Source organism: Alligator mississippiensis, chromosome 8 (assembly GCF_030867095.1).
Source record: "Alligator mississippiensis isolate rAllMis1 chromosome 8, rAllMis1, whole genome shotgun sequence".
Lineage (NCBI taxonomy): Eukaryota > Metazoa > Chordata > Crocodylia > Alligatoridae > Alligator > Alligator mississippiensis.
In genome coordinates, this window is record NC_081831.1 from 57,448,738 (window position 1) to 57,474,655 (window position 25,918).

The following is a 25,918-nucleotide window of genomic DNA, read 5'->3' on the forward strand; positions in this document are numbered from 1 at the left end:
GAGGGGTAGCAGCAGGGCTGGGGGGCTATGGCTTAGGAGTGAGGAGCAGGGATAGGGCACAGGCATATCACTGCCCCCCCACCTCACAATCATGTTACCCACCACTGGTGTCCTCTTTTTTGAAACTGGAAATATGGTAATGCTACAGGAAAGCAGTGGCATATAGAGCAGTCCCCAGCAGGTAAGTCTGTGGAAGAGAAGGGGTAGTGGGGAGAAGGAAGGGGCAGGGAGGGGGAGAGATCAAGGCTCCCACAGTGAGGGAGGGAGTGGGGCAGGGGCAGAGGTAAATGGGGCCCCAGGGCCGGGGTGGGTAATGAGACAGAGCCACAGGAGGCTCTTCCTGGGGTGTGGGGGAGAGGGCACAGCTCCCCATCACTGCACGCACCCCTGGGGGAGGCATGGGGGACATGTGCCCCCCAGATTTGTATGCAGGGTGGAGGCGGGCTGCCTACGGAGGGCTGGGGCTCTGTGCCCTACTGCTTTTGCTCCAGGAGCTGTGTGTTGGCTGCACTGCATGTTCCCTGCCTGCTTGGTGGCAGGAGGCACAACATGATGTCATATAACATTCTTTATATATAAAATAAAGAAATACAAAAATATTGCAGAATAGTTTGTGATAAAACTTCAAATTTTCCTCCAGCTCCCGGCTGCTGAAAAAGGTTCCATACCTTCATGTCCTGTAACTGAATGTAGAAAGTTAAACTCTGAAACGGACTCCAATATGGACTCAATAGCTGGTTTCAAACCATGTAGGGTATAGGTGTGTACAGAAGTAGCTTTTTTCACTATTTAAAGCACCTTATTGCCATGACTTAACAGAAGTTAATGGCTTTACAGCCCTTCAAAAATGGATACAGCATTTTAAATTAACCCTTGTTAAATGAGGTATTGGAAGCAATATATTTTTCCAGCATTCTGGCAATCTACAGTGCTTTGAATAACTTCTGTATGCTGGTAAAATTTCTGACCAGTGGAGAAGCCCCAGGAGGTTGTGGAGTGCCACCTGCCTGCTAGCCTGGAAAGTGTAGGGAGGCTCCCCATCCCCCCACCAAACACTGTACTTCTGTCATGTTTAAGAGCACTGTAATTTTATAGTGCTATAAAAAGCACTCTATATTAGAGCTGTAAAATGTGCACAGGAGCACTTCTGTACACACCTGAATTTTGTAACTATTGTACTAAAATAAGAAATGAATGATCAGTAAATGCAGGTAACAGAGAGTTGGTATGGTATGTTCATAATTAGTTGCCCAACTCAAGCAGTGAACACTCGTGGGTTTTCTGCACTAATTGAACCTTCTGAGTTTCCTTCAGGCATATGGTATTCTAAGTACCATACATTGAATTAACTCTGGCAGGCTACATTAGAAATGGGAAATTATAGTTAGGTGTATACCAGGAATATTTTTGGAGGCCCTAGCATTGTGTGCCATGTTGTGCCACAGTCACCTGAGCACTCAGAAAGAATAATGGATCCAAAATTATTCAGGGACATCGTACTACAGACATACATCAGACATATCTCCAGTAGAAGGTATACTGGCAACTTACAAGCTCTCTAAAGTCTATATTTGCTTTCCCAGGGCAGAATGTACTAGGTCACTGAGACCGGATGGCATTCACCAGAGAGTTCTGAAGGAACTCAAATGTGAAATTGCAAAATTGTTGGCAATAGTGTGTAACCTATCATTACAAACAGCCTCATGCCAGAGGACTGGCAGGTTGCCAACATAACATCCATCTTCAGAAAGGGCTCCAGAGGCGATCTTGGGAACTACAGACTAGAGAGTCTCATTTCCGTCCCTGGCAAATTGGTAGAGTCTATAATAAAGAATAAGATCAGCAATCAGATATACTGGGGAAGAGTCAGCATGATTTTTGTAAAGAGAAATCCTGCCTCAGTAGTCTCCTGGAGTTCTTTGAGGGTGTCAACAAGCTTATGGACAAGGGGTATCTAACTGACATAATATATTTGGATTTTCAAAAAGCTTTCAACAAATCCCTCACCAATGGCTTTTAAAAAAATGAAGTTGCCATGGGCTTGGAGGGGAGGTTCTTTTATGGACCGAGAGCTGGTTAAAAGATGGGATGAAAAAGGTATGGCTAAATGATCGCTCCTCAAGATGGAGGGAGGTCAAAAGTGGGGTCCTGTGGGAATGTGCTAGATAGACCCAGTTTTGTCCATCACTTTAATCACTGACCTGGAAATAGGGGTGCAGAGTGAAATATCTAAATTTGCATATGATTTTGAATTTTTCCAGATAGTCCAGATGATAGAGGGGAGCTGCAGAAAAATCTCATCATGCTAAGTTAGTGGGCAAGGAAATGGCAGATGAACTTCAGGGTAGACAAGTGTAAAGTAATGCACTGAGGAAAAATAACCTCAATTATACATGCCCAGTGTTGGGTTCTAAACTAGCTGTTATAACTCAGGAAAGAGACTATAGAGTCACTGCAGACAGCTTTTGAAAAGCCACAGTTCAATATGCAGTGGTGAGCAAAAAAGCTGATAAAATGTTGGACATCATTAAGAAAGGAATTGAAAACAAAATGGAAAATATCATCATGCCACTATACAAATCTATGATGCTCCTAGTCTTGAATATTGTGTGCAGTTCTGGTCTCTACATCTCAAAAAGGATGGAGAAGAATTAGAAAATTAGAAAAGGGCAACCAAGGTGATCAAGGGTATGGTATAGCTGCCGTAACAAGAGAGATTAAAAAGGCTCTCAGTGCCACGTCTCTATCCTTCAAGAGATGTCAGGTAGAATAGTGCCCACTCATCCTTTCAGACGGCATAGCTGCTTTTAAGTGAACCTCTCCTTAGCTCTGCCCTGGCTGGGCCAGTCCTTTACAAGAAAGCTTAGCACCTCTGTCTAGCCCCTCCTGAATCTTGACTTGCATGACCAGTGCTTGTTGTCCCGGTCCTCTCGTCATGTTGCTGGCCTCCCATGTCCTCACCTGACCATTTCTAACACCCCTGTTCCTTCACTTTAGTCCTCCCACTACTTCCCTATGCTCCCTGATTGCTCCAGCTTCTCCCTCAGCTCTCATGCTACCTTGGTATTCCAGCACTGCCCTTTTCAAAATGCTGTATCTGATGTTGCTGCATATTGTCATTGACACTGGTCCTTTGTGCTATCCTTGGTCACATTTCCATATACTACTTATGCCTCCCAGACACCATTAAGGAATTAATATAGATAACATCATTTTCAGTATATATAGGTATATATAACCTATATAGCCCTATGTACTAGGATAGTTTAGATAAAGCTAGGGTACATTGCCTCCCCTTCTTGTCTGGTTTTCAACCCACCTCCACTTGTGTTATTTTTAAATGCATATGGGTAGCATTGGATTACCTGGATTCATCAGAGCAGATGAGGAATGACAGAAAAGCCTGTGTCCAGGTTGATAGTAGTTGCCAAAATTAATAACTTGCAGTTTGATTTCTATAAAGCATGAGGGGAGACAGACTACTAGTTTGAGGAAAAACAGCCATCCCCCTTACTTTGAGAAGCCTCTTCAGAAAGCTTAGAAATAAAGCTGGGAGTCGGGACTGCCTTTAGAGCTATTCAGTTTGTAAGAGTAAGAGGTAGAAGTGTATAAAGCAAATGAATATCACAAAGAAAGTCTGCTTTTTTTTCATATGCATCTTGTCCTGTAAAACAACAAAAACCCACCCACAGTAGTCCTTTGGGACCCATAAAACTTGCAGCTGTCACTGATTTTTTGGGATGCTATACATTAGCTATATATCTCTATACATTACTATTATACATAACCTTCAAAACTTCAAAATCAGTCATTAGATTTGAAACTTAGATTTTCTTTTCTTCTTAATGCTCTTCATGGGATATTTATCGCCTCTGGGACTTAACTGAATCTAGGATTGCTGGCACTTCCACTTCTAAGGACACCACAGAATAATTCTGGGTATAGCAGGGCCAGTTGGACCCCTTGTTTGTTAACCATCTGCCTCCACTTCAGATGGCTCCTTTGCTCAGTGTCTGTCTCCATATTTATGGTCTTATGCTTCTCCTGTCATTGTTCATGCAAGCACCTTTGTGCTTTCTCCCATGTTGTTCCTCAGATTTGGGAGGAAGTCTCTGTAAAGCTACAACCTGCAAAGCTACCCCATTACCCTCCTTCTTTCCCCTACTTAAAAGTCTTCACCATAGATGGAGGGAGAAAATATTATTGGGGGGGGGGTTAATGCATGCATCAGCACGACAACTACAATTCCCATTGTGCTCTGCATGGTGTGACACATGCGCGGTTAGCCTTTTCGTCCTCAGCCATGTGGAGCTGAGTGCAAGTGGGTTGCTGGCCCAGCTGCATGCTGAAAAGTGCCATGGTGCTGCTGCTGTCACTGATTCACTGCCTATGGTCTCCACTGAGGTGAAGCCTACAAACAAGCATCAGTTATCAGGCTGCTGATGTGCTATGACTACTGCTTATATTGTTGGTTAACGTTGCCTCATTCTTTTCATATGTTTTCTTGTCTTATGCTTCGCTTATAAACTCTGTAGGGAAAAAGACTCTTTCTGCTCTGTTTTGAAGAGGGTGTTCCACAAAGGGGTCCTGATCCATGACTAGGGTTCTTAGGTGCTGTGATAATACAAATAATAAATAATATATTACTACATCATCATCTTCCACATAAAATAAGTTAGCAGTAATAGAGTCCATGGCTGGCTCCTCTGTTGGGAGTTATCAAAGCTGGGTTTGTAGTATGATACATTTTTGTTGATTTATTTTGTTTTTAGGGGAGCAATGCAGGAGTGCCTGTGATGGAATGTGATCTAGTGAATTAAGCATTGCGTTTACAAATGAGGAACTAATGCATTCTGAATCTCACTCTGAAGCTTATTAAATTTGACGTATGCAAAAAAATTGCTATGTAGGCAACCACAAAAACACAAGCGCCAGCTTGGTGCGCCCAATGAAATTAAAAGGTAACATATTTAAAGCAGATACAAGGAAATATTTTTCTAGACAAAATGTAATTAACCCATGGAATTTGCTGCCACAGATTTCAGGAAAACAAATAGCTTAGTTGAGACTTGAAAGAGATACATTTGTGGGACTATAAGTAGCATTCCCAGCTATGCCACCGACTATCAGCAGGTTTTAAAATGTTTATTTCTCAGATTTTAGGCCATAAACTGATCATCAGCTGAAGGTCAAGAAAAAATTCTAGCCACCTTTTAGGTTTCCTAGTTTCCTCTGAAGCAGCCAATATTGGTTGGTGTGGGAGATCTGATACTGGACTAAATGGGCCATTCTAGTATGGCAATTCCTAAGTGATTTGTAGATTTGTTCTCTAAATGGCTCAGATTTGCATCTTATCTCTTCTTTTTGCTGCTATTGTCAAAGGAGTGAATTTAATATTATGCTGGGGGTTTTTTTGTATTCTCATTACAAATTTTGCCTTCAGAATGAATTCATGTTTTGCCATTTTCTGTTCTCGTTACAATGTTTGTTATGAGAACGAGATATCATAATTTTAATGCCCAGTATAGTCTGTGAAAGACTATAAACATTTAATAGACTCATAAACATAGACTTTAACCTTTTCAATATTCTGTATTTTGATTGGCTACTCATTCCACTTCATCCCTACAGGTTACCAAGGCTGTAAACAGAAAGAATGGGAATGGCTAGTGAATCAAACAGCAGAAATACTGAAAAGGTCAAAGTAGTGCAGTTTACTATTATCTTCCTCAGAATATATGAGGCGTTACAATTCTGATACCACATTTTTGTGACTTAGATTGGGGCAAGAAGTAGAAATGGCATGACATAAATCTCTTCTTAAGACAATCATTGTAATGTGGATGGAAACTAAAACATACTTAACTCATTTTCTTTAACAGTTTTATGGTCATGCTAGGTTTCTGCACCTCCTGTTCACCGCTTGGCATGTACTGAATGTGCACAAGAGGCAAAGCAGCAATTTCAAAATGAATACTGTATTTTTATTATGAAACTAGGAAGAGTTCTCCCAGAACATGCTGTAGTGCTAAAATTATTGTTCACTATTCTTTCATGTGACATGATTTTATTTTGTATAAAAAGTCAGAAAGCAGTTTATAGTCAAATATATAAAAGTTGTGCACTGAATATATACATAGGGAATTTGCAACCCCTGATATTCTCTAAATGGAAATCACTGAAAACTGGTGCGGTGTGGCAAATGGACAAAATGTCATATATATCAGAAAATGCAAACCTCCTGTTTTCAGTCAAGACTGAGGACTAAGGTGCTGTAACAAGCACTGAGTTTTAGTAAATTGAATTTAGATTGCTACACATGCTGGGTTTTTTTCCCGAGGAACAATTTCTGAAGCCATCCAATACCATCTGTGCACAGGAAAGAAAGAGCTCTCATACTAGAGATCAAGTGAAGGCATTGGTGGAGCTCTGTAAATAGGAGGAGCATGCAGGAGATAGAAAATAAACAGTCCATTTCAGGTTTAAAACAAGTTTTAGAGAAGGTTGATTTAATCCATATCTCTCTAAATACAAGCAAAACTCTAGTATCAGATATAGAACAGTAAGAACCTAAAAATGAAAGGATACTCAACAATAACTCTAAAACGTGTCAAATAAATGCATTCTTAGCCCAAGTCACTGTAAACAGAAGTTACTTATGTAATGTATTGCACAATTTATTTCACTGGTTCCATTTTTAAAGAGTCTCAAGCATAAATCATCAAATTCATTTTCTCCCTCTTTCGCTGAATCTATAGCTGAGGCATCTCCTTAGGTTTCTGTTCTGGACTGCTTTTGAAAACAAAGGACAGCTGTTTCACCTGCGTCCACCCTGCATCTCCAGAAAATGGTAGAAGCAAGGGGGAGAGTCCCACTTTTATTTAGCAAATCATAGGGGTTAGGATCACAAGCCAATGGGCCAAAGGGAGGGAACAGCTAATAGGTAAAGAAACATCAGTGCGGTGGTAACATACACTCAGCACCCTTTAGTTTCCTCCCACATCTCCAGAGGTGTCCCCAAACAAGCCTTTGGTCCACAGAGCACTCAAACAGCAGCCTGCAGCTGCCCCACGTCTGAATCCAGGCCAGCTCCTTCAGTCCACAGATCTAGCTGACCGAGGCAGTGAGATCTTCAGCTCCACTTTGCACTCCTCTGTGGAGGGCCGACCAAGCTCCACCTGCACAAGCTGCTCTCTTCCCTTTACTCCAGTCCCAAGCTTCCTCTTCCTTTTTTCCTTGCCCCCCGCCCCATCCCCTGGGGGCTGCTGGGAGTTGTAGTCCACATTAACAGGCAGCACAGCTCTGCAGACTGCCCCTCTGGTTCCTCCTGTTGTTGCAAGCATTTCATTCACATTACACACCATTTCCACCATTTTTCATTGAATGCTGAAACCCCCAGCTTTCAAGCTGCTGGCATCCTAGTCTTACTAAATCTTTCAACCTGAGCTTTTATTCTAAATGTAATCCAGCTGCTAAATCCATCTCATCAGCAATGCATTTGTTCGTATTCTTTTCCATTACAGTTTACTACCGCTGTCAATACAAAGTATGCAGCTTTATTTAAAAAAAAAACAGCATGTTTTGATAACAATAAATTGATCACATACTTCATTAGGGAGCTGTTCGGACCTTGTCAGATGGGCTCTCAACAATTTGTCACAGAAGAAGGAAGAGTTAACACTTAGTAGTCTGACTGCTACAATCCTTGAACACCCAAAACTCCCACTGAAATTAAATTTATTATGCAGTTAGTGCAGGATATGGGCTCCTCCCTATGTCTGTATATTCCTGCTTGTTTAGTTTGTTTACTCTTATGCATTATGGGATTTTTCTACTTGATATAAAGGTATACTGATATTATTCAAAGGGGGTTGACCCTGAAGCCATTACTCTGACCTAATTTCATTGGTTAAAACGGGCATGAAGTCCTTTAGAATCTATGACGTTGTATAAAGAACTATATCATTTTGGTAGGTTTAGTTATCCCAAAGAAACTGATAAAACCATTTGTACAACCTACATTTCTAGCATTATAGCTTTTACTTTAGGTCAACTTTTTGTCTTAGCCAACAAGGTTATATAGTTTATATAGTGCAAACAACAATAAAATGAATCCTGTAAGTTTCAACAGCCTAGGTTTTTAGCTAACAATTTCATTATAAAGATCTACAAGAAAAAATCTTGCAGTGCCAAATTTTCTTGATTCTCAATAATAGTATTTTGAAAAGTGTATATTTTTTATTTTTATTTGATTTATTTTAAGTAATGTAGTTTAAAAATGTCATGCAATAAAATCCATTGTTTTTTCACAGTAATTGCATATAAATTCTGTCTTGCTGTAAGATTCCTAACACCTGCTGGTGGGCTTTCAATCTGGTTTAACTAGATCACAAGTTACTAGCTGTAGATATGTGTAACAGAGACTAATCCCTTAATCCAAACAGAACTACAAAACCTGAACAGGGTGGCCTTCCACACTGCTCATATTACCTGGCATTTGTCCTGAATCTGAAATGGAAGGGAAGTTAAGAGTTAAGATTTAGTAATTTGTTCTTTAGTGTTTTATTGTTAGTAGGAGCAGTGTCTGTGTGTGTTTAAAGATTGAAGGTAAATATGAAAAAAGGACCTATATGCTGTGGGATAAAAATAGAAAATAGTTTTAGATCTAAAATTGATTTTTACATTGGATACATATTATCTGTACTTGGGTGTAGAAGTCAGCCTTGAATCATTAGAGAAAAAATCTCACGTTGGAATAATGCAATGGCTTTTTGTTGTCATTGTTCCTGAATATTATGAACAATAATTAGAGAAACAGCCATCTAGATTCTCATGTCTTATTTTTTGTGTATTTTAAAATTTACTCTTCTACAGCCTAACTTTTTAGTGCTGTTTTCATCCTGTCCCATCGCGTCACTTGCTAACATGTAATTGACCAGGAATACTGTAAATTTTCAGAACCCGAAATGCAGAAATCAATATGAAAATAAGAAGAGGTCAGTATAAACAACAATTCTCAGTAGTTTTTTAACTTCTTATTGACTTGTGTTTTAACAGTAGTGAATCTTTCTTCCTTTCCCTTTTTGCCCCTTCCAAGATGTAACAGGTTTTTGCAATTTGTATCAAGAGCCCAGTTCTGCAAAGGAACAACCAGATGTAATGCTTGTTGTCATTGGGCAAGGTTGGTTGCAAGTATCACGGCTGGTAGTAATTGTCTGAACCATTCAATGCTAAAGACTTGCCTTGTAGAATCCCTCTGGAGTAAATTCTTACAGCATATGTGGCTGCATATGCAGTTCTCACTATTACTACTTTTAGAACCGTACATGTCAGAGACGGTTATTGAATTTCCTCCCCTCCCCATCTTCATCCTATTTTCAAAGATCTTAAAACTTGACTAAAAATCAGTCTTGGCTGAATTTTGACATATTAAGGTATCAGAATATATGCAAACCTCTCATTATAATACTTTCAGCACATTATTTAGTTATTCAGTTTAGCCATATCCATCTTTTAAAGTTTTAATAAAAATAGCTGCTTACTGCTTTAAGAATGGTTTTGATTTAGGATTTATTTAGCATTTAGGCCATAGGATGATATAATTGCTTTTCAATATTTAAAAATGTTAATAGAAAACAGCTGAGAGATTGCAGTTTAGAAATTGTCACTTGTACATTTTAAAGTAAATTTTATTCTGTAATCATTTGCAAAGATCTTGACTACAGCTATCATGAATCCTAAATATGTAATTACTATAGAGCCTTTCTGGTCTATTGGATACATAATACTTGTTTTCAGAGAAGGGAATGTAAATACAAATTTAAGCCCTGATCCTGCACACCTGAAGGTGCAGATGTGAGTAACTTTACGCGTAGGAATATTCAATAGAACTAGTCACCTGCATAAAATATTGTATATATCCTTTGTAAGATGGGGGACTTGTGGTCTGATCCTCCAGATACACATGAATAAGTTTGTGGATGGCTGGTTCTATTAAATGAAATGGAACTGCTCACACGTATTGTTCCCGGTGCGTGCACTTCAGGTTGGCACCTTTAGCCAATATAGACTACAAATGGTCATCACCTATTGCCATACTCTTTTTATTTCACAGCAAAACTAGTTACATATTTAACCTATACTACATATGGATCTGCCACAGATATTGGTGGCAGTTTTGAAACATGAATTCAGGGCAAAATATGGTCAGATGCTTCTGTGCTCATTTAGTTGAAGCTGGGGCATCACTTTTTTTTATTAGAACTCTTGATTTTATTGTAAAGGTTTTTCAAAGCTTCTTGGTCAAAAATGGTTCAAGTGTGAGCCTACTGATGCATCTCCAGAATTAGCAGTATGGGTCACAGCATAATAAGGTGACACCATCTCTCTCCATCTGCTAGTAATTTTACTCTACAGTGATCGATTTTATGAGGTGACATCCTTCCTATAAGGGGAGGAGAACACTGATACCTCTATATATTTCAAATATATATTTTTAAAAAGCGTTGGATGTTTCTCCTTTTCGAATTGCATAAAAAGCAAAGGTGATTTTAAATATATATATGAAGAAGTGCTTAAAGCTCTCCAATTAAAATCACACCAGCAATGAAATAGTGTTATCCCTGAAATAGTCCAGAGAAGAATAGGCTGGAAAAAAATATGTGAGCTATTTAAACACTAAATTAGTGTCTCCCATTAATGTTAATGACTGCTGTGCACACAGTGTATATCCCTCCTACATGAACACTTCACTGGGAGCTGGGCTTGTGTGATGATAACAGAAGCAAAGCCAAGCCAGATCTCAAAAGAAAGATAGAGTGCCTAAGAACCAAATTCTTCTCTCAGTGGTGTTGGTAAAAATCCAGAGTAACTGCAATAGAGTCAAATGTTTAGATGCCATGGTGATGGGCAGCCTTGCAAAAGTTTCAGTAAACACCAGTTATATACCAGTATGACTGACAGCAAATTTGGGGCCTTTATACTTATGTACTTCCTCACTCATGTTTATTTACATCTCATAGATTCTGGACTGGTGATTATCCTAGACGCTTGGCTTCTCAGCTTTAGCACTAACTGGCTTTTATTTTGAGTAAGTATAGGGAAAATATTCATCGGAGTGACTTCTTCAGAAGCAGTGACCCGTCAGCTCCATTTGAAAGCTCTGGCTGTCCAGCACCTCTGACAATTAGGCCTGTGTGTGTATAATGTATGTATGTATACATGAGAACAGAGGTGAGGACAGTGATCTATACTTAACATTAGGTGGCACAAAAGAGTTTCATTTTGCTCAGAGGGACACTAAATTATATAGGGAATGGTGTGCAGAGTTGTTTTTTTGGTGACTTTTCCTTTCCTATTTCTTCTTGAAATAATGGTCTATAAAATACTACTTTTAAAATTTATTTTATTCTTTCATTGTATCCACTTTACCTTAGAAATTAAAATTTAGAAGTGTATTCACCATTAAAAAAGACCAATTCATACCATAACCACATTTACATAACATTCGAATGATGCTAAAATTTTACCTCAAGCCTTCTACTCTGAACCAGCACCTTTCTGAAAAGCTTAATTCCCACAGCTTCTGAACTGTAATAGTCATCATAATCATTTTATTTATTGATCTCAGTTTTTTCCCCCCAAGTGTCTTTCTTTGGGAGTCATTAAAAAATATTCAGTTAGGGTGATTTAGTACACAAGCTGCTATTTACATTTTTTTTTCTTTTTCTTTTCTGGATAGTTGTATGTGTGAAGGGTTGAACATGAGAAATGCTGTGACTTTTTATAATTATTTTCCTTCATGTTCTATATCTCTTTTGAAATGGTTACAAATTATAGTCCCAGTTCTGACAGTATTTATTACATGAATAACTGCTGTTAACATAGATTATTCACTGCTGTTACATAGGATTAGGGCCCAGGATGTGATTAGGGGCCACTCTTTACAGTTGTTACTCAGGCAGCATACCCATTAATTTAAACAAGACTATGGCCTAACAAATGCAGGCTGACTGCTTTGGAAGTAATGGGAGATCTGTTACCAGTTTCAAAGGGAACAGGATCAGGCTCCTAATGCTGTGACCTCAAATGCAGTAGCAGCAGTTAAAGATTTTTTTAAAAATAATTCTTACGACTGAAAAACATAGTCCAGTTTCTGAGCTCCAGACCACTCTCTCTAATATGGGATTTTCTGTGTGTAGCCTGTGTGTGGTGAGGGCAGCAGTAGCAGCCTGAGATGTGAGAGAGTGGAAATCTATGAATGCTAAACACTTTCCAGGGAACAGTGCCTGGTTTATTAAAGACAAACAGCTCCTTCCTAGTGATCTCCTTTTTTAAGGACTTGGAAACACTTTCTCTGACTAGCTATACCGTCTCCTAGCTCTGTTCTAAATTGTGATATTTGTAATTCCAGATTCGATTTTAGAATAGATAGGACATGTTACTGGTGCTTCAACTACTTTGGTTTGCTGGTGCAGAGACATTCTTCCCTCCTTTACTCCCACCCAACATTGATACTATTCCTCTCGCTCTGATCAGGTGATGGGGATGAAGCTTTTCAGTTTCACCCCATTAGATATGATTAACTGTTATTGTTCCTTTTGAACACTCCACTTCTTGTTCACATGGGACTCAGAGGCAGTAATAAGGACCCGAAGGAAACGGAGTCCAAAGCTGCTCCCTGCCAAGGGCCATCTGCAGGGGCATCAGCACAGCTAAGCCTCGGTCCCAGGCACCTCTTTCTCTTGGCTCCTAGAGGGAAGGGGGGAGGGTGGGGCGGAGAGAAATATGGAACAAAAGAAACTTCATTCGTGCTATTATTTCCTGCTGCTCTTAAACGAGATCGAACAGCTTCATCATCAACCTGGTATCAATTTGCTCCTTCATTTCCCAGTGCTGAGTTCCCAGCGTATTGAGGTGAATTGTAAGAAAGGAAATAGTCAGACAATTGTTTTTCATTGCCAGCCTTCCCGCTACGCAGTCATATTTCGTGTGAAGCCAAACCAGGATCAGCCAGCACAGGGTGTGCGAGGGCCTGGGAGCGGAGCCCCCCTGGCTGGGTTGTATGTGGTGTGTTTGTGTGCACGGCGCGCCCGGACTGTCAACACAGCTCTCTGCGCCTCGAGACGTGGGAGTCGGTCCGTGGAGATGGAGGCTCGGGCTGTTCCTCTGCGGAGAGTTACCGTCCCAGTCCAGCAGCCCGGCTCGGCAGCTACACAACGGGCCGCCTTCCTCTAAGCATGTGCAGGAGCGGGGTTGCCCCAGCGCAGGGCGGGGCTGCGTGCGGATGCCCCCGGCCCAGGCCCGGCCTGGGAGCCCCGAGGGCTGCGGGCGAGAGGCGGGGAGGCTCCGCGGAGCGGGGCAGCCGGCGGGGCCGAGGGAAGGGCACGAAGCCGGATCCGAGCAGCCCTGTCCCACGCACGTGCGCGGGCGGGGATTATTTTTTTAACGTTAATTTAAACCCGATATATTTTTGACGGGTTCCTTTTACAGCAACATCTCGTGTCCACACGAGCCCCCGACCTGAAGCTGGGGCGATCCAACCTGGCAGCGGATCGCGCCGTTCGTCTTCTCTCCATCAGTGTTTTCCCCCATCTCGGTTTTCTGAGACTTTTTTTTTTTTTTTTTTTTTTTTTTTTTTTTTGCAATTCCCTTTGGAAAAGAAAGACCCGCTGGCAACGGCGCCAGGCAAGTCGGGAATGAAAGAGTTGAGAAAAGGCACCTTTAATGAAAATAGCGTTTATTATACATCAGTTACTAAATGAATAAACTAAATGATCTTTTTCTTTAAATTAATAACTTCCAAAAAACGTTTAATATACAAAACTGTACAGTTATAAAGTTGGCAGAAATAGGCAGGTCCTCAGTGTCGAGATTTTTAGCGCTTACTGAAAAATACTTGAAAAATAGAAAGGGGGGGGGGATCTTGCTGCGGGGGAACGCACGGCCGCGTGCTGCGAGGAGCAGATCCGCGCCGCCGCCGCAGGCCTGGGCTCCGACCTGCCCGGGCTCCTGTGTGCGCGTCTCCATGCACTGCGGGTGCAGAGATCTAGCTCGCTCTTGCACACACGGACACACGCGCACACAGCCCGGCCGCCCGTGCCCCACGTCTGGGGACATGCATCGCGTTTAAGGAGGGTGTGTGGTTATATATATCTATAGATAGAGATATCTATATCTATATAGATATCTATATATATAGGTAGATAGATATCTATGTCCATCGATAGATAGATAGATCTCTCTATATATAGATATCTATATCTATCTATCTCGATCTCTGTATGCTCGTGGACACACACGTCTAGTGCATGTATGCATGTACACGCACGTACTGCAGCTGTACACACATACATAGTACATGTGTGTGTCCACACGCCTATAAAGCCCACGTCTGTTGAGGGTCGGGGCAGAGGGGAGGGGACAGCACAGCTCTTTCCTATGCCAGGGGAAAAATGTTACATTGATTTTTTTTATTTTATTTTTTTTAGCATTTTATTCTCTTGACTTGTTTTATTGTTATTTGTTTTTATTTTTTCAATGTTTTATAAAAGCCTTTCAGCAAATCTAGCATCTCCCTGCGAGGCGGAAATAAGCTCAGCATTCATTCAATGCGGGCATTTCCCCGGAATTCATGTAGACACCTCGGCAGGCCGCTTAGATATTGAAACAAAAGACAGAAACCGATTTCCGAAGCCAAAGCGCAGAATTAGAAAGGTGTTTTACTACAGACCTTCGCAGTCTGGCGCTGATCACAAGCCCCAACACATCTTCGGAAAGAAAAGAAGTGGCAACGCTTGCTTTGGGCTCTGATGCTTAATTTCGGAGCTCTTGTTTTGTTTTGTCCCCCACCTCCCCTCCCCTCCCCCATGAGCCGGGATCTTAGTTTTATTTTTGTATTTATCTACTTATTTAGTTATTTTTAAAGCATTTCGATCTGACCGTTTGGCCGTGCTGGTAAATGATTGCAAAGGAGGGAGAGAGCTAGGATGGAGCCCCAGCGGGCATGCGGCACTCGAGCGTGCGTGAGGATCAAGGGGAGCAGACACCACTTCTTGCCTTTGGGGTGCGGAGGAGGGACCCCTTTCTCCCCTAGCTTGGGATGTGGAGGAAGGGGAGATGCCTAAGGAGAAAGGGACGTGTCTAAACCCTGCCCCCCCCCCCCTTAAATAAGAGGGACGTGCTCAATGCATGGAGACGGGAGAAACGTTGGCTGATCGAGTGGGTACGAATAATGTCACAAATATTGTGTACAGTTTGTAGTAAAACACCTCAGACATTTAAAAACGCTATATAAGTCTTTAAAAATGCAAAACTAGTCTATTGTAAAACAGATTCACCTGAAATACAGCTGATATAACCAAGGCGCTGGAAGGTTATTCATAGGCACACATCTGTTTCTCTCTCTCTCTCTCTTTCTCTCTCTCTCTCTCTCTCTCTCTCTTTTTCTTCCTAGTGGAGACCGAAAACAAACCTTGTTTGATAGTAAACAATACGTAGTGATCAGCGAAAAGGTTTGAGAGAATATATTGCCCAGGCGGAGGAGCGGGAAGCCCCATGCTCTAAGTCTTGGCTGATTTGTTTTATGTTTCCTCTTTTTAAACATAAGTTAACCCCCTCTTAGAAAATCCGCGCTGTTGCCAGTCCTGTCTGAGAGCCGAGCCCTCTAGTCAGAGATCGTGGCAGGATGTGTCTGTTTTCACGTTATGAGAATAAACCTCGTGCTGCTGCTGATCCCCTGGCGGAGTCATTCTTTTCTCTTTTTGTCTTCTGTTACAAAACCAGACACGCACCACTTCTTTCTCTAACTGTAGGCTGTCTGCCAAGGAGGAGATCTCTTGGGCTGCAGGTTTGGGACATTTAAGAAAATGAGTTTCCAGGACCCCTTTGACACTCACCTCTATGGAGGTTCTCTTCTTTCTTTTCCTGCCCTGGGCTGCTATTTTGTCAATACTCGTCGGGCTACCTGTAGATGAGTCTGCCTCTTCTAACCACTTGTTCAGCAGTGGCTTCAGTTTGCACATGTTCTTAAAGCTGAGCTGCAGGGCTTCAAACCTGCAGATTGTAGTCTGGGAGAAAACATTGCCATAGAGAGTCCCCAGTGCTAAGCCAACATCTGCTTGAGTGAAGCCCAACTTGATTCTCCTTTGTTTGAACTGCTTTGCAAACTGTTCCAACTCGTCTGATGTCGGCGTCTCCTCGTCAGAGTGATCCTGACAGTGGTGGGAGCCTATATCCCCGTGCTCGGCGGTGTCCCTCAGCACTGGGTGCAAGCTCTGGGTGGTGGCGGAGGCTGGAGGTGGTGTCAGACCCCCATGGTCCAGCATGCCACTGACTGTGAAGCCAGGCTGGGAGTAGACATTAATAGGCTGTCCGCTGGAGGTTATCGATGAGTTATGAGCTGGACTAGCTCCCCACGCGTTGGGATGATTTGTATGGGGCGAGTGGTGAGAAACGTGAGGCGACCTGTGATGGATGATTGCGCCAAGCTGGAGATCTTCTCTTCCTGGTTTCACGTCCTGCTGGTCTAAAGGGCTCGACGCTAGGGTGGATGACCAGGGGCTCCCATCGCTCAGGCTGGTCACCCAGTGGTGTCCGAGCGGGTGTCCATTGCTGGGAACTCCCTGCAAGTAGTCACTTTGGAGAAGTTTTTGTGGGTTTCTGAAGGGGCTCCCTTGCTGCATGCCCGCGGAGTCTGCATGGACTAAGGAGCTGGAACTGAGAATGCTGTAGGGATTAGAGGCAGCTGTGGCCATCGTTGGTGTAGATCCCCTACTAGTTATAATGTGGCAAAGGGAGCAGCTTCAGCCTTTGACATCTACCAGGCAAGGGAGCCAAATCAGCAACCACTTAGTAATTGGCAGCTCTGTCAGCCAATGGCAGCGGCTCGTCTGTTGGGAAGCTTTTGCTCGCGCCAATGGGGGGAGAGGAGGCAGGTCGCGCTGTCCAAATTAGGTTTGCGAAACCCAAGAGTTAAAGTGAGCCTGAAGCAGGAAGTGAATCAATCTTTAGGCTCCATTGGTTGCTGCTGGCTGACTCTCCACGGTTCATTTGTTTAACTCTTTCTGCGCTGGAGGCCAAGATTTGTTTTTAAGATTTCATTATGAGCAAGGGGTGGCGGGGGGAGGGGGGAAGGAGGATGACAGGGCATGGTTTAAATTTGTAGTGATTAATTCCAGGTACAGCAAAAACCAGAGGTTAAATGCTTGCACCCAGGACTGACAATCTACCCTTAGCACAGTTTATAGGGACTCCCCAATGGTCCAGCCTTGTAAATTCACCATCAAGGTAACTGCGAGACAATACAATATAGATTTACAGCATAAATCCCCACCCCACCCCCAACAAACAAACGAAACACCCAAACGCGTTCCCTCCGACTCCACACGCCAGGCACCGTGCGCAATCCTTACAGCTCGGAGACATTTCCTAGGAGCAGAAATTAAAAACCCAAACCAAAAACCAGCAACTCTAAATATACACAGCTTTGTCTGGGATTTTAAAACAGATCAAAGAAAACATTTTTTTTTCCATTGGGCAGGTTGAAATTGAAATGTATGATTTGTTAGCTAACAGTTAAATTCTCCCGATTGAAATACAAATATTTCAGACTCTTAGTATTGTTCTGCAACAACCTTAAATTTTACCTCCCCGACCTTCTGTTCCGTTGGACTCCTTGCTTTTTTCTGCCTGCTAAATGTCATTTCCTATCAGCAGGTCCACAACTTCTGAGCCCCAGAGCCTGAGCACACCTTCCGCAAGACCCCAAAATGTGCCCAAAATATAGCTCCTCTTTCTAATTTAATTTACTCCACGAAGGCACGTTTTGCTCATTTGAAAAATAAAATAGGTGCTTTCAGATATCTAGGTAGAAAAATTAATTTTTTTTCTTTTACATCCAAGTTCGAAATATAAAAGAAATGAACGAGGTGTATGTTCACTAAGCGCTATGTTAGGTGTGTGGATTGTATGTGCTTTGTGCAAGAATGAAAAGGCGAATTATATTTTGACGACCAGAGCAAACAATGAGAGAGAGAGTGTGTGGGAAATGCTGATTTTTTTCTCCTAAATTCAGTTTCAAACCGTTCGGAAATGAGGGGGGAAATAAACATTGCGTTTTACTCTTCCTCTTTCAAATGTTCTGCTAAGGAGCAGAGTTAGATAAAGCTGATTGTTTCAGAGTTGTTGTAGTGCTCAAGCTGAGAAAATTAAACACCTAATACCTTAGAAAATCTCTGAAGTTAAAAAATGACCTTTCCTTGCATAATTTTGGAGGTAACCTAGCTGCGTAATTATATTTGCACTTACAGAAGACTGCATCAGAGTTCCCTTATTGGTTTGAAATTCCATTAAATATATTGCAAGAGCTCCTAGGTTAAGCTTGATTTAAATTTGCATACATTTTCATATATTTAGCAGAAATAAAAGAAGGCTTGCAGCTACCAGAAAGTCATTAAGGCATTAGTTTCTCTGAGAAGACAGATCTGGAGAAAATTCAAGAAAATGAAAAAAATTATATATAAACAAGGTGAGCTTTCCTCTGATTCCTTTCTAGCTATGCAGCATCACTTTTCCTCGTTGTAATAATAACCATAATTTCTCATCAAAGCCTCAGCATAGGACAGCTGACAAGCATTTGTAAATGTTGGATGTAATTATTAAATGGCAGAGCGGGGTATTCTGTTTGAAATAGGTTTTGATATTTTTTAAAAAGCCAAATACTGGGGGGAGATGCTCCTTTCCTCTTTGTTTTCTGCTAGATTAGAAGCGTGCTTGGCACGGAGGGGAATGTCAGTCTGGTATTGATGATGTTCCATTTTCAGGGTTTACCCGCTTTTAACCCAGACATCGATTGGCTTTTTGGAGGGGCACTTTTGCAGGAAGGTGGGTGCCTGCCTCTCTCGCAGCTACAGTCGGGCTCCGGGCTGCCGAGCAAAAAAAGAACTTCGGAAAAGTTTTCAGGTGCGAGGAAGGCAGCTCCCTTGAAAACGTCGCTGGAAAGCGTGTCGCGAAGGGTCAGTTTAGAGGTCAGAAGATGAAAAATGTCTCTGCAAAAGAGAATCATAACCCTTTTGTCCCTCTAAAAGCTGCATTTCTGACGGCAAGGTTTCGAGCTCTAGGCATTGAAGCTGCAGTTGATTTGTTATGCGTGGAGAGAGATGAAGATAGATAGCTAGATAGATACACTCTTTCTTTCTCTACCTTTACAAGGTTCTTAAAATAAATATTAGTGACGCCTGGGAAGAAGAAAAAAAAGCTAACACTATTTTTTCAAGGCAACTAAATTATTTAAAATTAATTTGCACTCCGACTTCTAAAACAATTTTTCAGATCCCTTTGCCCGTGAAAATAAATCAGCCGCTGCACGAAGGAAGAGTCTTTAGGAGGGAACTAAAACCCCTGAACAGCAGGTTTTAGTATTTTTCGAAATGTGGCTGCAGCAGACCCCAACGCCATAACGCCCTGCTCCTGGGAGGAGAGCCGGAGCTCGCTATATGCTTTATTTTAAAGTGTTTTTATCTGCATATAGTTAAATCTTCTTGCTGTTCTAACTAATCTGCTGGAGAGGGTTTCTTTAGCTCTTTCCTGTCAGTCTAACTTCCCAAGTGTAACAGATGCCGCTCTCAAGCGGTCCTTTCTGCTGCTTTTCTTTATTCAGCCTCGCATATTTCTCCCCATGATCTGGGTTTCCATAGAGAGAGGAATAAAAGGGGGACCATGGTCACAAATCCCCTGCCCCATGCAGAATAAAAGAGCCTTATTCAATAGACGACCCCGTCTGGACATGGGAGAAAAATAAGTACATGCAAAGCTACTGTTGCAAGAATTTGTAACTTATTTTTCATAGACTGGAACCCATTAAAGTAAGAAAAGTTTCTGGGTTTGGACTCTGCTCTTCAGCTCTTCGGCCTTCTGTGCCTTTGCACTCGAAAGATGCCTCTTTCCCCGACCGACCAACCAACCAACCATTCCATCTCATATTATGTGTACGGATAGATATATTTTCTACTAAATCTCTGGCATGAAAAAAAATCACAATAGCCCCGGAGCCTGGCGTCTCGGGGCAGCTAGAAGTCACTCCTCAGAGCCCCCGGCTTTGAAGCGGAGGAGCTGTCGTTGCGTGGAACCCCCGCACCCTGCGACCACAAGGCAGGGTCGGGGGGGGGGGGTGCGGGGGTCACCCCACAACAGGGCTCTAACTTGCTGTCTACTGGGTGCTCCTGGGTGCCGGGGCACGGTCTGATGTGGGCGCAGGGGCTCGGGAAGTCAGGAGCGTGTGCGCAGAGGTGCGGCTGGGGCTGTATGGAGATAGATAGATAGATAGATAGATAGATAGATAGATAGATAGATAGATAGATAGATAGATAGATAGATAGATTTCCCCGAGATGTTTCTCATGAGTCATCCGCGGGAGGAAAACAAAACAGGGGCTGAGAGGGGCTCGTTTTGATTGTGTTTAATACAGCATGAAGCTCCAGGCGTGAGCTGCAGCTCAGTGTCACGACCTCTATAGGGAACACTTCACCTTCACCACGAGTGCCCCGGAGAGACTGGGCGAGCTAGACAGGGCTCGGTGGGAACAAGTGCAAATTTCAGCCCGGCTGCGATCAGGCCGGCCCGGGGGGAGGGGGGCAGGGACCGCGTCAAGTTGGCCGAGGTGCGCGCGGAGCTGGGCTCTCCGGGCTGCCCCGGCTGAGCGCGGCCTCCCCGGCTCGCCCGCTCCCTTCCCCCGTGCAGGTGGGGTTTGGGGAGGGGGGGAGAGGCAGAATTTAGAGTATTAGCAGAAATTAGCCAATGCCGACACCAGCTCAATGCCTTCCTTGTTCCCCTCCCGGGCTCCGCCGGCTGCTGCTGAGCGGCGGCGAGGGAGCGCGGGCTGCGCGGAGGGGGAGCCGCGGCGCCCGGCAGCCCGGCCGCGTTGCTCAGCGCAGCGGTCCCGGTGCGGGGCGGGGGCTGGTCCCGCTCCCGGGCGAGGCCCGCAGGGGCCCTAGAGCGACCCGCGGGCGGAGGCAGCGCAAGGTAAACGGCGCGTGTCCCCGGCGGCGCCCGCGCCCGCCCCGGCCCGATCCCCCCGTGCCCTCTTGTTCCCGCGCGGCTGCTCGGGGCGCGGGGCCCGGGCCGAGTCCCGCGCACTCGGGCGTCGCGGGGCCGGGCGCGGCTCTCGTCCTCGCAGGGAGGGGACGGAGCCGCAGCCGCTCGCCTGGGGCCGGCGCTTTCCTCGCAGCGGGAATCACGCGTGGGGCAGGGCGGGGCGCGGGGCGGGGCTGGCGGAGGGGCCGCACCGCACCCCGGCAGCCCCCGCTTCCCGCTGCCGCCCCGCGCCTCTCCCGCATCCTGCGGCCGCGAGGCCCGGAGCCCGCCCTTGTGCTGTGCACAGCCGAGCGGAGCGGCCTGAAATGGCGCCGCCTGTCACCTGCGCGGGCAGCGCCGGCCGGCCTCCCTGGTGGTGCCGGGCTCAGGCCCCGGCCCCCGCACCGCACCGCCCGCACCCCCGGGCCCAGCCTCCCCACGCCCGGGCTGCGAAGGGAGTGGCGGGAACCTGCCTTCTGCCCCGACCTGACAATGGGGGCGGGAAACAAAGGCCGCGCGGGGACCTGGCGCGGGCTGCGGCGCCCCACGGGGGAGCGGGCGGTGCGGGCTGCGGCGCGCCCATCCGCGGCCAGCCCCGGGCCCGGCTGCCGTGGGGTCGCGTGTGACCCGTCCGACGCCCCTGGAAGGGGCCGGTCTCGCCCCCGGGCCGCGCGGCGGCAGGAGCTCCCAGGGCGGCCCCGAAAGGCTCCGCGCCGGGCCCCGAGGGAGGCGCGGCCAGGCCCTTTGTGCGAGCCCGGGCTCCGCGCTCGCGCTCGGCAGCGCCCGGCGGGTCCGAGGAGCGACCACGCCGAGGAACGGGCGGCGGGTCCTGGACCGGCCGGTGCCGGTGTCGGTGCGCCCGGGCGCACGTCGGTGCAGCGGCCGCTGGGTCAGGCGGGGGCCAGCAGCGAGGAGGAGCTGGGATCGCAGGGACGGGTCCTGGGGAGGGACGAGCGTCCCCGGCCTCCTGGCTGCTGGGGCTGGGGTTGCCTCTGCTCTTCCTCGTGGCAAGAATAAAGCTCCGCCGCCCGGAGTGGGCACCATGCGAGGCACGCGAGGAGGCCAGCAGGGCTGGGAGGGGGGGCTCGCTCGGCCTTTCCCTCTGGGCCTGCTGGTCCCTTACAGAGCAGAGCCTAGGCCCTCGTTGCGACCCGCCTGGCAGCAGGGAACAGCTGATCCCAGGCCCTTTCCCTGTCGCCGCTAATCCGCGCCCCCTCCACTAACCTGCGGATTTAGGGATGTGCCAGGACCAGGTCACGTTCCCGGGAATGGAAGCAGCGGGCCGGGGAGTCACTGCCAACTTTTCGTGGCATGACGGGCCCTACCGATTTCGTTTTGATGGTGCTGCAGCCATTGCACAGTGTCGGGGTGGGGGGATGGTGCTATTGGAAATCTATTGGACACGGAATGATTCCCTATTTTCGAGAATAAACTGCACGCATGAAACTCCCACCGAGGAAAGGAGCCTCGCGGGGAGAACGGGAAACAACCCAATAAAGTTCGGGATTTGTGGATGGAGAAGTGACAGGTACAGGCCGCAGAGACCCGTGCGGAGGGGCGCGCTCCCTCTGCCAGCAGCAGGCTGCACGGGAGCCCCCAGGAATCCCTGCTTTAGGCAGGGGGCAGGCACCAGGCTGCCGTTTGGCCAGTTTATTAGGATTCCTTCTGTAGGTCATTAGTGATAAGTTTTTCTCTGAATAAGCAGAGTCCCTACAAGGCCAGGGGAGCCGTGCCTGGCGAGGTGGGGCTGCGGGCCACCCCTGCGCTGCGCCAGTGGCTCCAACCCGCTCTTGCACTTGGCCTCCCCTCGTAACGCTCCAGGTCCACGTATTTTCGATTTGCTCCTTCTACAAACTGTTTAGAAATGACTAGTAGCGGATAAGTAAATTGCAAGTAAACCTAGTGAATTAGGATGATTCTCTATCAGTTTAATTTATGTTTTATAGTTAGTTTAGCCTTCTGATTTGATTGCCTTAGTAATGTGAATTGCCTACAGCTGCTGATGATACAGCTTTAATTCTGTTTTAAAGGTCATGTAAACATGTGCCTGTAGCAGAAGGAATGCAAATTCAATTCCCTTTTAATGCTTCCTCACATTCACTTCGCAGCCCTCACCTAGAAAATTAGCAGGATTTAATATAAAACTGTTTTAATGTTATGATTTCATTAGACTCCTCTTTCAATGCTCTCCTCTTCCTTTTTTCAGGCAAGGGGCCACGAAGTCTCCCTGTGCTTTGCGTTGCGTTGCTTACCACATGCAACACGCAGCACCAGTCACAGGCGAAAACGTTGGGGCTGAGATCAATAGACTTTTATACAGCTCCTTTTACCAATAAAGCTTCATTAACTTCATGTCGAGCTTTGCTTGGCTGTAGGGAAACGACCTGCCCCTGGACCAAGAGAATCCAGCACATTCTTGCCACAAAGGAGACAGAAAGTGATGCAGGTGCACATTTGTTTCAGCTGGTTGTTTCTCTAATATAATAATGGAAACTGGGGGGGGGGTACTTGATTTCAGACGAGGTTGACTTAGCAGTGGGATGCATCCCCTTTCCAATTAGCAGCAAGCGAGGCTGTGTGAGGACCCCGAGGTAGTGGGTGTGAGCATAAGTTGCCTGTGCCTGAACGGCCAGGTTTAAACCCAGCCCAACTTTTGCAAAAGACTCTTGTGTGCTTGCGCCAGCGCAGCCTGGGCAGAGGCGTTAAGGAGCCGGCGGGGAAGAGGAGAGAGAGCCCCTCGGAGGAGGCCGGGGACCGGCAACAACCTGTGTCTGCTGGGCCCATGCATCCCCTCCCCGGGGCCGGCTGGGCGAGGGGTCAGGGAGGAGCAGCCCGGCCGCCCTCCCCCACTGCCAGGGCGTGCAGCTCGGCCCTGCCGATCTGCTGCTGGCCGAAGGTCTTGGCAGAGCTCAGGCCAGCCCAGCCCCGGGCGGGCTTTCCGCCTGAGCTGCAGTGCAGGCCCTTGGCTTTGCCCCTCTTCCAGTCCAGCTCCCCACGGGGCGGGCCGGGCTGGTGGCATGGCAGAGAAGGGGCCATTGGCAGGCGCAGCCCCATCCCGGCAGCGCGCCCGCCCCACGAGAGGCTCGTGAGCAGTCCACGGAAATCCGCCGTCGGGCCGGGCGGCAGCGCATCAGCCACCCGTCCGTGGGGTCGCTCCGAGGTTGCCCAGGGGTAACTGAGCAGCGGCACCCGCACCCGGGCTCGCTCGTGTGTCGGGCTGCAAGGGGGGCGCGTGTGCCCCAGGCGGGGCAAAGCCTGGCCACCTTGTGCCACCGCCCCGCCTCCCTCCTGGCCCCGGTGCCCCCGCGCCCGAGCTCGTCCTCTGCTCGCGCTTGGGGTGGGTTTCGGCTGCACCAGCCGGGCTGCCACGGGGCCTTCGGCGGTCCCGGCCTGGGCTCCCAGCTGTGCCCGGCTCCCCCGGGGCGAGGGGCCGGGGGCGCGGTCCTGCGGGACCCTGCCCCTGCCCCTGCCTGTACTGCTCGTGCCAAGACGCTGCCGCGATAGGTGCCCCTGGTAGTGGAGGCGCGTCTTTTCCTTTGATGGAGAGAGCGGCTCCATACCCGTCAGGAGAAGCCACAGATACCAGTCCCCGTTTGGAAACTGGATAGTTCAGGGATGCTCAATATCTGCCTGGTGGGGGTGTGTATGGGTGGGTGAGCATGTGTGTGTCAGAGAAACACCTCGCTTTCTGTAGCACGAGTGATGTGCAGTGCAAACGAAAACAGCTTCTCACGCGAGGCTCACACTCACTTGGCTTCTGCTGGGGCCTAGGAGCACTCACTGTTACCGTTTTGAAATAGATCAGAACTACCTGTAATCTCAAAACCCAACCCGAGTGTGTGCTGTTGCATTTAAAAGTTTACTCATCCCACGTTGATTCCCTTTGACCATTGGCTTGGACAATTTGCTATTGATCCGCAATGCCCACGTGGAATCAACGGTACTTGGGGCCAGCTCCTGAAAGGTATTGCGGTGCCTAACGTCCGTTGATAGCATCGGTTGTTAGAGCCTAAGCACCCTTAAGGATCTGGGGCTTTGTATCCATGTCCTTCAGCAGAATGAGTGATTTTCACAAAAGCCTCATTCTGGTAGCAACAGCTCATTGGTGATTCTATTAATGTTGCACACCTCATTGAATAGCCCCAAACACAAAGAGGTTTTAAATGACTTTATTAAATTAAAAATAGCATAGAAAATCACCTATTTTACTTTCATCTAATAATTACTGTAAACTATATACATCCAGTGTGGCATTTCTCTAACAAACCTATTCATAAAAAGTGCAGAGATTTACTTAATATTGATTACATTAAAATAACACAGAGCAGCATAACTGGCTTAAAACATTGAACCTCACTCATGCACTTCCTAATGTGTTCTTGTATGTTTCACGGAGTGTTTTTCTTCCTTATCTTTTTATATCTGAAGTTCTGTTTCCCCCCCCCCCCCAATGTATTTGATCATTTTTTCAAGTCCCTTGGCTGAACCAATCTCTTTTCATGCAGAGGATAAAAAGAGAAGAACTTCAAAGTAGGTTCAGGTAATTAACAGCTGAGGGGAATATAATCTAAACCATAGGCCCTGCTTTGCACCCAGGTCTGCTTTCAGAGCCAGCCGGCAAGGGAGTGCCTATTCCCCATAGCATCCAAATCTGCTTCCTCTGAACAGCTTTGCCAGGCCTCCAGTTATCACATCTGCATTTCAAACACCGTGTCTCTGGCATTAATTATTAATTAGCCTACAGTCACCCCAGAGGATTTAAGTTCCAGCCTGCACATACTTATTCATTGACCTCTATCTTAGTTTTTGTTGGAAAAAACCCACTAGAATGCTTAATAATTTCCTTTCT

The 25,918-nt window shown here is 46.1% G+C and overlaps 1 protein-coding gene and 1 long non-coding RNA gene across 11 annotated transcripts in view; one reads left to right on the forward strand and one right to left on the reverse strand.

Annotated features, from left to right (window-relative positions):
• Positions 1-13,721: 13,721 nt before the first annotated feature.
• POU3F4 (POU class 3 homeobox 4) lies at positions 13,722-16,834 on the reverse strand. Its single transcript, XM_006259425.3, has one exon. The coding sequence runs from the start codon at positions 16,752-16,754 to the stop codon at positions 15,669-15,671; it is 1,086 nt and encodes a 361-aa protein (XP_006259487.1). The 5' UTR covers positions 16,755-16,834; the 3' UTR covers positions 13,722-15,668.
• Positions 16,835-18,432: 1,598 nt separating this feature from the next.
• LOC109283272 (uncharacterized) overlaps positions 18,433-25,918 on the forward strand; it is a 187,668-nt gene continuing 180,182 nt past the window's right edge. For 4 of the 10 annotated variants that reach the window (XR_009463958.1, XR_009463960.1, XR_009463965.1 and 1 more), the window contains exon 1: positions 18,435-18,526. This is a non-coding gene — a long non-coding RNA (uncharacterized LOC109283272). Of the gene's footprint in view, positions 18,527-25,918 lie in introns of all 10 variants that reach the window. The other 6 variants (XR_009463959.1, XR_009463963.1, XR_009463966.1 and 3 more) reach the window with 5 other exon arrangements.

What these genes read in the sequence shown, in the direction of transcription:
- POU3F4 (XM_006259425.3), bottom strand. Translation starts at nt 16,754, where the DNA reads ATGGCCACAGCTGCCTCTAATCCCTACAGCATTCTCAGTTCCAGCTCC.